The sequence below is a fragment of the Cervus elaphus genome, chromosome 1 (assembly GCF_910594005.1).
Source record: "Cervus elaphus chromosome 1, mCerEla1.1, whole genome shotgun sequence".
Lineage (NCBI taxonomy): Eukaryota > Metazoa > Chordata > Mammalia > Artiodactyla > Cervidae > Cervus > Cervus elaphus.
Window position 1 is genome coordinate 45,363,343 of NC_057815.1, and position 17,030 is coordinate 45,380,372.

The 17,030-nt window shown below is 45.7% G+C and overlaps 1 protein-coding gene across 1 annotated transcript in view; it reads left to right on the plus strand.

Annotated features, from left to right (window-relative positions):
* The window catches only part of LOC122693632 (tubulin-specific chaperone cofactor E-like protein), a 161,710-nt gene that overhangs the window by 121,830 nt on the left and 22,850 nt on the right, over positions 1–17,030 (plus strand). The window contains exons 18-19 of the mRNA XM_043901299.1: positions 4,368–4,929; positions 14,775–14,974. Coding sequence (XP_043757234.1) covers positions 4,368–4,929; positions 14,775–14,974 — 762 coding nt within the window. The remainder of the gene's footprint in view (positions 1–4,367; positions 4,930–14,774; positions 14,975–17,030) is intronic.

A 17,030-nucleotide genomic window follows, 5' to 3' on the forward strand; every position in this document is an offset into this window, starting at 1 on the left:
CGGAAGAGATGACCCAGAGCTGAGCCCTGAAGCTATCCATTGGCCAGGCCCAGAAGGAGGACCAGGAATCGTCCATGGAGATCCAGATGGGCAGCAAGGTGGGGGGCTGTGAGGGGACCTCAGAGCAGCTGAAGAGGCAGCAGCAGGTCCGGGCCAGCTGTTTAAAGGAAAGCTCTCCACTGAAAAGCAAGTTTGTGGCCTTATTTCTGATGCTCAGATTAAAAACAAATAGCCCCACACTGATCCCCACGCCCTGTCCTCTTCCTCCTTTATGCCCACCTCCTCCATCCATCATGCCCTGCTTCCTTACTGACCCCTTCCTTCCTCGGCCTCCTTCCTTCCCTCCGTTTCTCACTCGCAAGGACAGACAGGGCAGGGATGTAGGGATGGAGGCGGCATTCACGGGGCTTCAGAGACGGGAGAAGCCAAGGTTCTCCTGGGCAATGACAGGACTGGAAGCCTGTCAGTTGTGATCCAGGTACAAGACCTCCGCTAGGTATCGCCTCCTGCTTGACATCCAGTAGCCGGGAACAGAGGATGTGGAGAAACGCCAGCCGGCACCTGTGAGCCATTTGGTGCACAGCCCTTCGCTTATTCCTGTGTGTTGTCAAGGCTGGTGGGGGGCCCTCCGGCCTCTGTGTCTCTTGGTGACCTTTCATACCTGTATTATGGGTCTGCATGGAACCTGTCACCTGAGCTCTGGGCCTCCTTATTGAGAGAATTGTGCCTACCAGATGTGATCTCCCTTCTCCACTTTCCTCCTCCACCCTGTCATTGAAATGACCCATCACCACATCATCTTCACCTCCTCTCCTTGTTCCAGAGAATGAAGCCACTATCCCCCTCCATGGCCACTATCCGCCTGCACCATCTCTATCTTGCCTTCTCAAGCTCTTGCCATCTCCTCCCCCTCCCATGTCTTAGGTCCTTCTCTTCAACCCATAAACATATTTATTCTAAGACAAACCTTGACCCCAAGTCAACCCAGTCCCTCTTCTATCTAATCCCTCTCCTCCCCTTTCTTACCAAACTCCTGGAGTCACCTCTGCTTCCATATCCCCTGTCTGCTGTTTAACTTCTATAGTCTAACCTCTGGTTTCATCATGCTACTGAAATTCTTTTACTAAGATCACTGGTGACTTTTTTGCAAAATGAATGAGTCTCTTTCAAGCTTGATCTCACGGGACACGACATACGTGGCTCTCCATGGTCCAGGAACCTCCCATCACTCCATCTTTATCTCCCATCATCCCCAAGGACACAGCATCATTAAATTGCTGTAATTCCTCATATGTATGAGGCCGTTCCTCTCCTCTTGGCCTTGACTTAGGCTACACCCTCTTCTTGGGATTTCCTTTTATTCACTCTCATTTCCTTCTTTTTTGTTGTTTTGTTCTGCTTTTAATTTTTATTGAAATATAGTTGATTTATAGTGTTGTGTTAGTTTCAGGTGTACAACAAAGTAGCTCAGTTATACATATAGATATATCCACTCTTTTCTAGATTCTTCTCCCATACAGGCCATTACAGAGTATTGAGTAGAGTTCCCTGTGCTAATCAATAGATCCTAACTAGTTATCGAGTATGTATATATTGTAATCCCAAACTCTTAACTTGTCTTGACTGGCCAACATTACTCACTGTTCAGAGCTGGGTGTGCGCACCATCTTCTGTAGGTATCCTTGATTCTGTCCCCAGGCTGAGTCTGGGTCCTGTGTCTCTACTGTTCCTGTGCCTTTATCTCTACTGTTAACTTTCATCAGACAATGTATTTTTACCTGCTTATGTGCTTGTCTTGGCCACACGCCTGTGAGCTCCTAGGGAAAGAGCCTTGTGCTTTATCCCAGCATTTAGCAGGGTGGCTGGTGCATGGTAGTACCAGACTGATGGCTACTGGGTGAGTGAGTGAGTCCTGCCTAGACAAAGATTCACAGAGAAGGAGATAGCTGAGCTGAAATTTGAAGGGTGAATATTGCCCCAGAGAGTAGGAGGATGGGATAAGGGCATCAGTGCTGTCTTAGGTTTGGTCCCCTAGAGGCAGAATCTGAGAAGGTGGTTCCTGAAAGTGAGGGATGTACCAGGAGCAGAGAGCTTAGTGAAGATGTGACCTGAGCTGGTCACCAGCTTCAGCCACCGGGAACTCTAGTGCATGACCCGCACACAGAATTGGTCCCCTGTGTTGGTCAGCTGGAATAGGAGGGCATAATCTCCTAGGCAAGACCAACTATGAGTTACCACTAGCCCACATTCACAACTGTTGAGGATGGTCCCCTGGAGGGACTCAGAAGCACCACCACACTCACAGCAAAAGGGGTACCACGTGGAGCGGTGTGACTCAGTCCATTTGGGGAGCAGGTGAAAGGTTGTTGCTGAACCACGAAAAGACGCCACGATTCTTGGCCTCCGGAGGAGAAAAATTCAATCCAGGGCCAGAGACGAGGCTTGATCACTCAGAGCTTTTGTGTAATAAAGTTTTATTAAGGTATAAAGGAGATAGAGAAAGCTTCTGACATAGACATCAGAAGGGGTAGAAAGAGTACCCCCTTGCTAGTGTTAGCAGTGGAGTTATATACTCTCCAATGAATCAAAAGAAAGTCTGGGGGTTGTAAAGACCTCACCAGGCCTACTCCCATAATTTATATTTTAAGATAACAGGATTAGCCAGAAGGTTTAATGTGGAGACTGTCCTCAGGCAGGATACATTATTGTCATACAATCCTTGTAAAGACCTACTCCCATATTTTAGATAACAGGATTAGCCAGAAGGTTTAATCCAGAGACTGTCCTCAGGCAGGATACATTATTATTATATAATCCTAAGGAATGTAGAAGGAAAAAAAAGTTAGTTCTTCCTTCCTCCTTGAGAATTCCAGACCCCTCTCTCCTTGGGGACCCCTAGACTTCTTATCAACCTGCCTAGGAAACGACTCTCACAGTGCAGTGCTGGGTATGGCTGGGGTGCAGGAAATGAGTGAGCTGGGGCTGAGGCAGGGGCCAGCTCCTGGAGAGCCCTGTCAGATGTGCTGAGCGTATCCCCCATTTCATTCTCACTGCAGAGAGGGTTTTAAGTATTAATTGCATTAAAAATTATTGGAGAGGCAGTGAAGAGTGAATGGAGGAGAGGGGAGGACCGGGGCAGGGAAACCAGTAGTTGGGTATATTTAAGAGTCAAGGTGGAAGGTGATGAGAGTCTGAATTAAGGTGGTTGGGCTGGGGATGGGGGCATCAGATGAGAAAGAGATTAAGGAGGTCAGAAGGGAGGTATTTCCAGTCAGAGAGCAACCTCAGACCACCCCAAAGGGCAGCCACCTTCCTCTCACACCAGGAAGATCAGCTTTCTCTTAGTGCTCACAACAGTCTCTGTTTTCCAGCACGCACTCACCCAGCCATGAGCTGTAGGATTTAACTATCTGAACCAAAATGGTGCAAGGGCCATACCGTTCTGGAGTTTGAAGCTCAGGGATTTCCTTGTTTTCTCAACTTAAAATATACCGGAGGAAACATGTGTCAAGTACCCTCTTCATGTTAGGTATTGTGGTGGGCGCCCAGCAGGGAACGAGGGGGAGGTGGATGCATAGATGGATAAAAATGTGGTCCCTCCTCTCAAGTCGCTCTTGTAGATGAGATCTAACCCTGTAGATGAGACAGACGTGTAGACAACCAGCTGTAATATGAGGCTGATGTCATGTATGCTTCAGTAGCAGGTACGTGTGCCTGATCTTGGCCAAAGGTGCAGAAGAACAGGAGAGAAGTATAAATAACTTGTTCTGGTTGCCCAGACGAGGGAGTGATTCATTCTGACCATGGGCTCCAAAAATCTTGCCTTATAGAAGAGCTGGCATTTGAGCAGGGTCTGGGGGATGAGAAGGATGTTGACGGGTAAAGAATAGCATCCTTGGCAGAGGGACCAGCAAAGTCAAGTCATTCTTCAGGAAAAAGAAGATCCTAAAGGATTTAATAAATTGAGGCTTGTCTAAGATAAATCCACGGAAGAGCTGGAAATAGCAACATAAGAGTTGTAGGTTTGGATATTTTAGTCTAAACTTTAATTGAATTCTTATTACCCTCTCATTACCTTGGAGAAAACAATTTGAACTCCTGGGGGAAATAACGCTATAAGCAGAAGGCACTGAAATAAATAGGTGTATTAGTGTACGAAGGATAGTCATTTAAGTCTGTTCAAATCCTAATAATAATAGTTGAGTGACAGAAACGACACTAAATGCAAAGATTGGATTCAACCTGCGCCAGCCCCCCTCTGGGGCTGCCTCTCGGAGTCTAATCATTAAAAGAGCAGTGGCGGGCGGGAGTGGGGGGAATGTCTGGGTCACCTGGATTTGTCTATGCCGACCCGCTTCCTCTTGCAGGTCAACAATGAGCGGCTCTATCTGCCCCTGAAGTTGGGACAAGGGAAGATAAACATCTTTTCTTTTGGTTTCCACGTGGTGGTGGAAACTGACTTTGGGCTAAAGGTGGTCTACGACTGGAAGACCTTCCTGTCCGTCACGGTTCCTCGGAGCATGCAGAACAGCACCTACGGCCTGTGTGGCCGCTACAACGGCAACCCCGACGACGACCTGGAGATGCCCATGGGTCTGCTGGCCTCCAGCGTCAATGAGTTTGGACAGAGCTGGGTGAAGAGGGACACCTTCTGCCAGGTTGGCTGTGGTGACCGCTGCCCATCCTGTGCCAAGGTGGAAGGTTTCTCCAAAGTGCAGCAGCTCTGCAGCCTGATCCCCAGCCAGAATGCGGGCTTCACCAAGTGCCACAGCAAGGTCAACCCCACCTTCTTCTACAAGAACTGCCTCTTCGACTCTTGCATTGATGGGGGCGCTGTGCAGACCGCCTGCAGCTGGCTGCAGAACTACGCCAGCACCTGCCAGACCCAGGGGATCGCCGTGACCAGCTGGAGGAACTACACGTCCTGCTGTGAGTCCTCCCTGTGGGCACTCCTCACCTCTTGATTGGCGTGGGCGGGCCAGTCACCCAGTTAGAGTCAGAGCAAATCCAGTGGGGCCATTTCAGGACATGCACTCTGGGTTTGGTGGGTTTGTTTGGCCGTGCCACATGGCATGCAGGATCTTAGTTCCCTGACCCAGCAATTAAACCTAGGCCCCTAGCAGTGGAAGCATGGAGTCTTAACCACTGGACCACCAGGGATGTCCCAGGATATGCACTTTTGTGGGGTGAGGGGATATACCCTTTGGAATTGAGTTTGCTCTCTGAAGCAAGAACTCAAATCTCCAAGAACCTCTGTCTTCTTATCTATAAAATGGGGCTAATACCACTTACTTCCTTTATATTCCTCTGAAGATGAATCAAAATGTACATAAAGCAGAGAGCAGCCCACATAGCATTTGGGCTCAGCAAGGACACAGTAAGTCTAACAAAAGACAAATGAAGGGAGAATGAGATAGTAGGTTGCTTAGTTCATAGTTCTAGAACCTCACTGACTCATCACTGTACTGATAATTTATATGCTTTCACTTAGTATTTTTTTTCTGTTTGACTCATATATGTCATTTATCAGGGGCACTAGTGGTAAAGAACCTGCTTTACCAATGCAGGACATGTAGAGACACAGGTTCAATCCCTGGATCAGGAAGATCCCCTGGAGGAGGGCATGGCAACCCATTCAAGTATTCTTGCCTGGAGAGTCCCATGGACAGAGGAGTCTGTCAGGCTACATTTCATAGGTCACAAAGAGTCAGACGCAACTGAAGCGATTTAGCATGCACGCATGTCGTGTATCAGTCTTTGCATTGATGAAATATAGCAGAATGTTAAAAACATTGGAAAAAGAATTAGATACACCTGAGATTATCATTAATATTGCACAGCGATTATGTCAATGAAGAAAGAAAGAAAAAGGCAAAAGAACTAAAGCGCCTGGATTCTAGCCTTGCTCTGTCCGTAAGGATGGTTGTGACCTTGAAGCATTTCACTTTTCCTCCCTGGTTCTTTGTCCCCTCCATTCCCCGATAATGCTGCTGCCTGCACTCTTTATGCTACAGAAACGTCAGGAGGATCAAATTAGATAATTGAAAGCCTAGCACACTCCATGCATGTTAAGTGGTATTGTTGTTACATTCCTGGCTTGCTTTGAGCCAAGTCCAGTGCTAAACACTTTATCAACATTATCTCCTCAATCACCCAATTAGTCAGGGAGAAACTGAGACTCAGAGGAGTTAACTAACTTGCCTAAGGTCCTATGATCTCAGTGGCAAAGTCAGAGTTTGACCTTCCAGCCTCAAAGCTCCTGCTCTCAGCCCATAGACTACATAGTGGAATAATTTGTCTGCATTTAGCACATCACAATAGGAAAAAATGGGGAAGAGAAACTGCTATTGGTCTTTGGCCAAACTGCCTGGGTCTGTTTTCCCATCTCAATCTCATTAGCTACAGCAAATTTCTTTTAGATCTAACTGTATGAGAAAGGCTACAAATGGATGCTGAACGCAAAGAGCTCCAAATAAGCGATACAGCAGGGGTCCTGGAGAATAAAACCCCTTTTCATCCTGGTAAAGGGAGATTCGGATGAAAAACCAGAAACAGTGTTGTCGTTTAATGCTCACACAGTTCGTTTACATTCCACATAATTGGATTCAAGTAGATTGGGAGGGGAGGGTGGGAGGAGGTGGGGAGGGGAAGGGAGAAGATGCCATGTTAGCCAGGTTCAGTCCCTGAGTGAGGGGTTACGGGGAGCAATGCCAGTGGGGGCCTCTGGTGACTTTAGTAAAATAAATACGCCCATAAAAAAGTCAGACTGTGGATGAACCTCCAGAGCTCCTCTGGATTCACTGAGGTGAGCTCACTGGGGCGAGAGTGCTTCGTTGTCAGCATGCTCAGTTGCTCAGTCGTTTCGGACTGTTTGTGACCCCACAGACCATAGCCTGCCAGGCTCTTCTGCTCATGGGGTTTCCAAGGCAAGAATACTAGAGTAGGTTGCCATTTCCTCCTCTGGGCTATCTTCCTGACCCAGGGATCAAACCCAAGTCACTTGCCTCTCTTGCATTGGCAGGCGGATTCTTTACCACTGTGCCACCTAGGAAGCCCTTCCTCTAAATCAGAAGACTGGCCTCTGAAGCCAGGGGCCGCACCACGGTGCAGGATGGGGAGAGAGTTTTAGGAAGGAGACCCTACCTGCTGCCTCTTGAGACCCGCTGCAGAGCAGTCCCTCTTTTCCTGTAGCCATGCCGTGGTGGCTGCTGTTTTGTCTGGTGTTGCTGGGACGTGGGGCAGAGAATGGTGTCTGTCCACGTCCATTACCTCTAGCTGCAATGAGCAGTGAAGAATTGTTTTTAAAGGAGGCTAATACCAGGAACTCTCACCTGAAATTATGGATATCAAATTTTGTCACTCATGGGAAAGAAAAAGAAGCAAGTTAGCATGCACTTATGGCCTTACCTTTGAGGAGGAAGTTCCCCTATTTCTAGGGAGCTTGGACCCATAGGGCTGAAACTGGTGCAGGATGGGGAAACGGTTTGGAAAAGGGAGACCATTCCTAAAGGCTATGAAGACTATTTTTCTCGTCCTCCGGTCCCCTCAACCAGCATTCGTTCCTCTCCCCCGCTCAGAGTTCTGTCCAGACATTGGTGGCCTCCTCTATACATAGTCACAGGGAGCTCCATACAAGTCAGAGCAGAGTCTGTCCTGCGCACCCTTGACCATGAGCCCCATATCTGTCTGGACTGCTGCCTGCCAGCAAAGGCCTAGGCCAGCTGTCCTCACCACGGTGGGGACAGTCCTTCCCTCACCTTGGCATTTCAGGACAGGGGCCAAGATCTAAAAGAAAGCTCCTGAAGAGGTGGTGGTGGTGACTGGCAAAAAAGAAAAGCTAAAATAAGAGAAAAAAAATTACACTTTAGAGACGGCGTGTGGGTGGAGATGGGGGGTGTGCGGACACAGTTGGGGGCAGCTTAGTTTTCCATTTTGAATTTCAGAAGCAGAGAAAAGGTGTGGGAGCCTGAGTCCTAACTCAGCCATTCAGTCTGAAAGATCGGTGAACACAGGCTGGCTTGAATATGATTGTTTGTAACCAAGTTCGGGGCTTGCCTGGTGGCTCAGTGGTAAAGAACCCACCTGCCAATGCAGGAGGTGTGGGTTCAATCCCTGGGTTGGAAGATCCCCTGGAGAAGGAAATGGCAACTCACTCTAGTATTCTTACCTGGGAAATCCTATGGACAGAGGAGCGTGGTGGGCTACAGTCCATGGGGTCACAAAAGAGCAGACACAACTTAGCGACTAAACAACCAAATCTGACATGACGTTAACCTCTGAGACACGAGGGCAGGAATAGCATCCCCCTGTCTCCCTCCCTGGGGCGTCTCAGGTGTCACTAGTGGTAAAGAATGCACCTGGCAATGCAGGAGACATGAGACATGGATTCGATCCCTGGGTCGGAAAGATTCCCTGGAGAAGGACAGGGCAACCCACTCCAGTATTCTTGCCTGGAGAATCCCCACGGACATAAGAGCCTGATGGGCTGTAGTCTATAGTGTTGCAAAGAGTTGAACACAACTGAGCGATTTAGCACACATGCATGTCCCACTCCTCTCTTCTACTAAGAATTCATCCATTTTAACACTCACATGTTGAGAAATGAGAATGCTGTTTTCAGGAGAAAAAGGGTTAAGCCAGAATTGCCCATTAATTGGGCAATTAATGTATGCTTGATTGGTAACAAGGTAGGATGCTGTTGGTTATCAATGATATTGGCTATTCCTATCAATGGGATAATTTATTACTGAATTACCCTTTTTGCAAATACATTGGGAAACTCCTTCACCCAAGTTGAACAGATAGGCTTAGAGAGGGTAGGGGAGGCCAGTTGTCTTTATTGCTAACCCCTTCTTAAAATTCTTTCAGCTGCATCTGTCATTCATTCAGTCCTTTAATGGAGAACTTAAATTAGAGCACTTGATGGTGAGGATACAGTAAGAGAAGAAAATAATAAATTCATTGCAGGTACTTAGCTCTGACCATGTGCCAGGCAGTCTTCTCAGTGCTGAGTCCTCAATCATTGACTCCTATAACTTTACAGCAACCCTGTAAAGTTGGCCCTGTTTTTAAAATTTTATTTATTTTTAATTGGAGGATAATTGCTTTACAATGTTGTGTTGGTTTCTGCCATATGAATAGTCCCACTTTCTAGAGGAGGAAACCAAAGCTCTGAGTATTTCAGTGACTTTCCCGAGGAAACGGGCTTGGGTGAATTGGAAGGTGGCTCCAGAGACTGTACTCTCTGGCTATAGGGTCCTGCTGCTCTTATCTGGTCAGGCCAGGAAGCCTGGGGGGTGGGGAGCTCCTGGGTACCACCGAGGATGCAGAGCTCTGTAGAACCAGGTCTGGGGAGGCATCTTTCCAACCTCAGGGGGCCATCATGAGAATTAAATGTGATGATGGCTCATACACAAGGCTGTCTGGTGCCTGATCAGCCAACGTTGAGTATCATTTTCTCTTTTATCAGAGGCAGATTTTGCTACTTCAAAGTTCTTGGTCGGAAGTCTGATAATTAGGCGTTTTCCTATATCTTTCTCTGAAAACTCAATAAATTCTAATTGAGGGACTCCCTTAGTGATCCAGTGGTTAAGAATCCACCTTGCAGTGGCATGGGACACAGGTTTGATCCCTGTCAGGGAAACTAAGATCCCACATGCCAAGGACCAACTGGGCCCATGTGCTGCAGCTACTGATCCCGCACTCTGTGGAACCTTTGCACCATAACTAGAGAAGCTGCACGGAAGAGCCTGGAGCTATAACAAAGACCCAGCACGATTAAAAAAAAAAAAAAATTGTAGTAGAATAACTTTAAAAATTCCTATTGTTACTACTACAGTTGCTCCTACTATTAGTAACAGAAACTTCCATTGAAGTACCAGGCACTGTACAAAATTGCACTTCATTTTAGCTTAACAATGATTAATATTTGATGAGGGAGATATTATCTCTGTTTTACAGATGAGGAAGCGGAGGAGCCAGGGTTTAGAGAGAGTAAATAACCTGCCCAAGGTGACACTGCTAGTTAGTCACAGAGGCCAAGACTCAAGCCAGGTCAGCCTGATTCCAGAGCCTTTATCAGTTCTGTTTCATTGCTGCATTGCTCTTCCCCTGCATCCTGCCCACCAAGGGCACAAAGGCTGTATCAGTCCACTGGCTACAACAAGAGATACATTTGTGACCACAATAGAAATCCAGGTGTAGAACCATCATCACTTTCAGCTCTCAGTACTTCATTTGGGTGGAGAAAATCAGAATTAGGAATTTGGAAGATTGTTTTCAAGAATCAAATATTTATTAATCACTTGTCACATTCTCAGCACTGTTTGGGGGACCACAAAAAATCAGAAGTATGAAATATGGAATATATTGCCTTGGTGGGGAAATAGGACCAGTATACTTGAAACAACAGTAGACATTTCTAAATTGGTAGTTATGCCTTCCCTTCTATATACTGTAGAGTTTCAATGCGTGCGTGCTAAGTCACTTCAGTTGTATCCGATTCTTTTCTACCTGTGGACTGTAGCCTGCCAGGCTCCTTGTCCATGGGATTTGCCAGGCAACAAGTCGATAGTGGCACATGCACAGAAAAACCAACCAGTGGACCGATGAGAAAGTCCAGAAATAGGCCCAAACACCAAAGAGAAATTAGTATATAGTAAAGCTGGCGTTTCCAATCACTGGGGGAAATGTATTACTCAATAAAGGACAAACTAGCAGGGGGGAGAATAATTAAATCCTTCCTTCATTTCCTCACTCAAAAATAAAACCCAGACAGAACCAAGATGAAACGTGAAAATTTAAATCATAAAACTACCAGAAGGGTTTCCCTGGTAGTTTAGTGGTAAAGAATCTACCTGCCAATGCAGGAGACGTGGGTTCGATCCCTCATCTGGGAAGGTCCCACATGCCATGGATCGTCTAAGCCTGTGCACAATTATTGAGCCCGTGCGCTGGAGCCTGTGAGCCAAAGCTGCAGAGCCCCTGTGCTGCAACTATTGAAGCCCTGCGCCCGAGAGCCCTGGCTCTGCTCCGAGGAGCCCCTGCAGTGAGAAGCCCATGCCCATGCACTGCAACTGGAGAGTAGCCCCTGCTCTCCAAAACTAGAGAAAAGCCCGTGCAGCAGCGAAGACCCAGCACACAGAATAAATAAAGTTAAAACAAACTACTAAAAGAGAACAAAGGCATATTTTTGGTAATCTAGGAGTAAAGAGGGCCTTTCTAAGCAAAACACCTAAAGCCACAAGGGAAAACATGATAAATTTGACCACTTTAAATTTTTATATTTCCATATGGCAAAAACATCATCAAGATCACAAACCAATGTACCAAAAAAAAAAAAAAAAAAAAAACGAAAAGGAAGCAGCAGCAGCAAAATCAAAAAACAATTGATAAATATTTTTAACATGTGACAAAAATATATTTTAATTTACAAAGAGCTTTTACAATTTAATAAGAAAAAATTCAACAAACAAAATGTGTAAAGGACATAGGAAGGCAATTCACAGAAGAAGATACACAAATAGATTATAAACAAAGGAAAAAGACGATCAGTCTCACAAAGAATGCAAATGAAATGAGGATATAGCATTAATTTCTTATTGTGGTAAAATGCACATAGCAAAACTTACTGTCGTAACCTTTTTAAGGGTGTAGTTCAGTGTTACTAAGTACATTCATACTGTTGTGCAGCCACCACCCTCCACCTCCAGAATGCTTTTCATTTTGCTCAACTGAAACTCTGCACCCATTAAACACTAACTCTCCATTCCTCTCCCCTTCCAGAGTCCCCTGAAACCACTGTTCTACTTCCTGTCTTAACTACTTTAGATACCTCACATAAGTGGAATCATGCAGTATTCATCTTTTTGTGGACGGTTTTTCTCACTTACCATAATGTCTCAAGTTGCAGAATCTCCTTCCTTTCTCAGGCTCAGTGATATTCCATTGTATATATAGACTACATTTTGCTTATCCATTCATCCATTGGTGGACATTTGTATTGCTTCCACGATTTAGCTATAATGAATAATGCTGCTATGACAACAGTGTCTAAATATGTCTTAGCGATATTTCTTTCAAATTTTTAAGTATACACCCAGGAATGGAATTGCTGGGCCCATAGGATAATTCTATTTTCAATTCTTTGAGAAACTACCCTACTCTTTCCCACAGCAGCTGTACCATTTTACATTCTTACCAACAGGGCAAAGGGTTCCAATTTCTCCACATCTTTACCAATATTTGTTATTTTCTGGGTGTTTTTTTATAGTAGCCGTCTTAATGGGTATGAGGTGATATTACATTATAGTTTTGATTTCCCTGATGACTAGTGATGTTGATTTTCACATGCTTGTTGGCCATTCATGTATCTTCTTTGCAGAAAGGTCTATTCAAATTCCTCTCTCATTTTTGTATCAGATTGTTTGGTTTTTTGGCTGTTGAATTTTAGAAGTTCCTTCATATTCTGGATAGTGATCCCTTATAGGTATAGCATGTAGTTTTTCCCAAGGACCAGAAAGTTTGGGGATAAACAATCAGTGAGGGTAAGGGAAAAATAAATCTCATCTAGCCCTGGGAGGAGGATAAATTGATAGAGCCTCTTTAGAGGGCAATTCAGTTGCATCCATCAAAAGCTTAAATGCACATACCCTCTGACTCAGTTATCCCACTTCCAGGAATTTATTGTAGAGATTTATTTACTCATGAGGGCAGGGATAAATGTACAAGCATGTAGCATCATTATAAACACATAAAATACACACAGCAGTGCAAAAACAATGATTCAAGGCTAAGTGATATGGAGTAGAAATTCCCACATAAGAGTAGTTGTACTTTTTTGTATTGTTATTTTTGTTGTTTAGTTGATAAGTCATGTCAGTTCTTTTCCAACCTGATGGACTGTAGCCCATGAGGCTCCTCTATTCATGACATTTCCCAGGCAAGAACACTGGAGCGGGTTGCCATTTCCTTCTCCATGGGATCTTCCCAACTCAGGGTTTAAACCCACATCTCCTGCATTGCAGGAGGGTTCTTTACCTCTTTTTTTGGGTATACATTGACTAAAAATACTAGTTTCTGTAAAACTTTTAAGCAGACCTATCTTTAATGATTGGTTACCACTTACTGAACACTTAGGTGCTTGTTGCTGTTGTTAGCCGCTAAGTCGTGTCTGACTCTTTGCAACCGCACAGACTGCAGCACGCCAAGCACTTAGGTGCTTGGCACTGTTCTGAGTACACAGACTCACTCATTCCCTCCCAAAGAGCCATGAAGTGCTGCCCTGGGTAACTGCATAGTACACATAAGGAGCTGAAACCCAGAGAGATTAGGTAATGGCTCCAGTCTCTCAGAGCTGATTCCAGAGCCCATGCTCTTCACTAGGACCCTAATTGCCTTCTAGGAAAGCATCTACATACATTTAAAAACCATAGAACATAGTTGACGTGGATTGGTCTCTATACACAAGCACACACACCACGTAAGTTTGCCTTCTCAGAAATCAAGGGGTTCAAGGGCCTATTAACTATTGGCTTAGAAAAGGGTTCTGGAAGTTCTAAGTTAGTGAAAGAATAGGGAATTTTGCAGACAAGTTGGGACTCTACCTGGGGCTTGAAGAATGAGGGATCTGGGGACTCCCCGTGGCGGTCCAGTGGTTAAGACTCCTTATTGCCAAAGCAGGGGATACAATTCAATACTGGCTCAGGGAACTAAGCTCTCACATGCCATGGACCATGGCCAAAAGATTAAAACAAATAAAATAAAATATTAACACATTATGTGGAATCTAGAAAAATTGTTCAGATGAACCAGGGGAGGAATAAAGATGAATATGTAGAAAATGGACATGTGGACACTGCGGCAAAGGGGTGGGTGGGATGAATTGGGAAAATAGGATTGACATATATACACCACACTGCCAATATGCAAAGGGCTTCCCTGCTGGCTCAGACGGTAAAGAATCTGCCTGCAATGCAAGAGGCCTGGATTCAATCCCTGGTTCAGGAAGATCCCCTGAAGAAGGGAATAGCTACCCACTTCAGTGTTCTCGGCCTGGAGTATTCCATGGACAGAGGAGCCTGGCAGGCTACAGTCCACTAGGTCAAAAAGAGTCTGACACGACTAACTAACACATATATACACCATGTGGAAGATAGACAGGTAGTGGGAACTTGCTATAAAGTACCAGGAGCTCAGCTCAGTTCTCTGTGATGACCTAGATGGGTGGGATGGTGAGGAAGTGGGTGGGAGGGAGGTCGAAGAGGAAAGGGATATACATATAGGTATAGCTGATTCACTTCATTTTCCAGCAGAAACTAACACAAAATGGTAAAGCCATTATACTCCAATAAGAAAATGATAAATGGGGTATTTGGAGACACTGGGAGGATGAAGAAGTGGGTGGGGGAAGGGAGATGAACACCAGACGGGGAGTGTGGGGCGCCCCCAGGAGACCATCCAGTGAATCACTGGAGTCAAGATGCCTGTTGGGTAGTGGGTTTAAGGCAACAGGTTGGAGAACCTCAGGGAAAACAAGGCTGAGGAGAGGAGTAAGAGGTGTGAGGAGCCGGGTAACCTCCCTCTGCTCTACTGTCCATGTTTCTGCAGTGCTAAGCCCGATAGAGGCGTTCCATCAGCAGAGAGAGGAGGAAAGCGGGAGAGGGGCAGAGCTTCCTCCCCCCCAGGCCTCCATCTCCCGAGCGGTGAGGGATGGCCGGGAGGAAGGCGTTGGCAGCCTGGGGACGGCCCATGCTGACCCGCGTCTCCCGTTGCAGCCGTCGCCTGCCCTGCCAACAGCCACTACGACAGCTGCGTGAGCGTGTGCCAGCCCCGCTGCGCCGCCATCCGCCTCAAGAGCGACTGCAACCACTACTGCGTGGAGGGCTGCCAGTGCGACCCCGGCTACGTGCTCAACGGCAGGAGCTGCATTCTGCCGCACAACTGCGGCTGCTACTCCGACGGCAAGTACTACGAGGTAGGGGCGCCGGCCCGCCCGCCTCCCCTGATAAGGCAGCAGAGTCCTCTCCCCTCCAGGAGGAAGATGGGTCACGGCGAACCCATCTTCCCTTCCGATGAGGAGAAGATGGTGCTGCGGATTCGCAGGGAGGCGGCGAGGGGGAACGTCGGGGCCAGAGGTCAAGGACAGGGCAGATGAGGCTCCGGATTTGGACATGCGCTTGGGTCTCAGTCTGCCCGCCTCCTCGCTAGCATTGTCTGTGCCTCTCTCTCTCCTCCGTGCCTTTCTCTAAGCCCTTCTGATTTCCTCTCCTGTAAATCTTAGTCTGAAAGCTTCTGACGTGGCTGCTGTTTGGAAACAGGAAGGCAGTGAATCTGACATTTATACCTGTCTTAGCTGAGGGCAGTTTTAACCGGAAAATATGGAGCTCGAGCCTGGAGGAGTGGCTTTCTCTCTTCTGTCTATTGCAGCTCCAGGAGAAGAGGAGTGAAGGCTGCCATCTCTTCTTGTGTCGTTTGTCCCTCTAGGATCGTCCCCAGAGAGTTCTGTCTGGAATGCTTAATGTCCTGTTTTCCACATCCTACCCTCTGCTTCTCTCTCTTTGGGGGCTTCACATAGAGCTGATGAAGATGCCCTTCTTAGAGGTCACTGATTAAAACATATGAGCTTGCGAAATCATTTACACTTCCACCCTGTAATCTTTCTTTATGTTCTGGAATACTAAGCTTAAAAAGATCTTGCTTGGAGAGGGTATTTAGCCCTGGGTTCTGCCTCTAGCCCATTCTCTGTTTAAACAATATCAATACCTGACATTGGTGAGTAGACAGTTAACAACAGCATCTGTGCAATAGCTGCTATGCGCAGATCTCTGTGCGCGTGGTATTGTTGGGGATGATAAAGCATGTTCCCTGCCTTAAGGAACTTAAAAATCCATTCAGAAGAGGGGGGAAAACGCACTTTATAAAAACAAGAGGACAATTACAAAATAACATATCAGCAAGTGAAAAATAACACCCTACAGAACTAATCAATTTTAAAATGAAGAAGAATCGAAGCATTAAAAAAAAAACCTAATTGAAGTGTCTAAATTGAAAACAAACTAGGGAAAAAAGAAACATTGGTTTCTTTCTGTAAAGAAGTATTGTTCTTGTTCAAGAACAACTAAGTTGGCTTTACTTTTAGAAGAAATAGAAAGAGAAGAATATGGACATTACCTTCAGTCTCATTTTCAGCGGGAAATTTGTTTAAATGTTATATGAGAAAGATGAGGGAAAGTAGAGTAAAATAGCAGAATTGATCAAAGAAGTCTTCTTGGCAGAGGTGAGTTTTGAAGTTAGCTCTTAGAGATATTGACTATTTGAAAGGAAGAGGCAAAACATGTGGGAGAAAATAATAAAGAGATTCCATTTTCCCACAATCTGGGAGAAGAGATAACCAGGCTCAACACTGAAAAACACTATTTCAATCTCTGCTCCCCTGTCCAGAGGTTTACTGAGATGTATCCATTTATCAAGTGTGCCATGCTTCCCTCAACAGAGATCCTGAGTGTCTGTGACATAATGGATGGAGATTTGGACTTGATCCTAGCTGAACCAACACCGGTGATGTGACACTGAACAAACCGTATCATTTCTCTGAGCTTCTGTGGCCTTATCTGCAAAACATTACTAATAATACCAACTCAGTATGGTTGTTGTATAATCTATGCAGGTGCCTTAGTACCTGGCACCTAGCAGTTCAATAATTGGTAGCTGCTTATTGTTTTGTTAATTCTCTTAAGAGGCATTTTATAAATTAAAAAAATCCAGGCATGTTAATGAAATGATGCATATAAAAGCCCTTGGAGCTCTCAGGAAAAGCACAATACAGCTCTCGGCAGCTATTAGCACTATCAACATTAGTATCCACTTTTCATCAGAAAGTCAGTGGGTTTTGACAACAGCTTATATCTGGAAAGTAGCAAATTCACAGAATAATCCACATCTACTTGCCACAGTTCAAGCAAGCTTGGAGGCTTGTTTATATGACAGATTTCTTTGGAAATAAAAAGAGAACACATCTAGCCATTAGCATG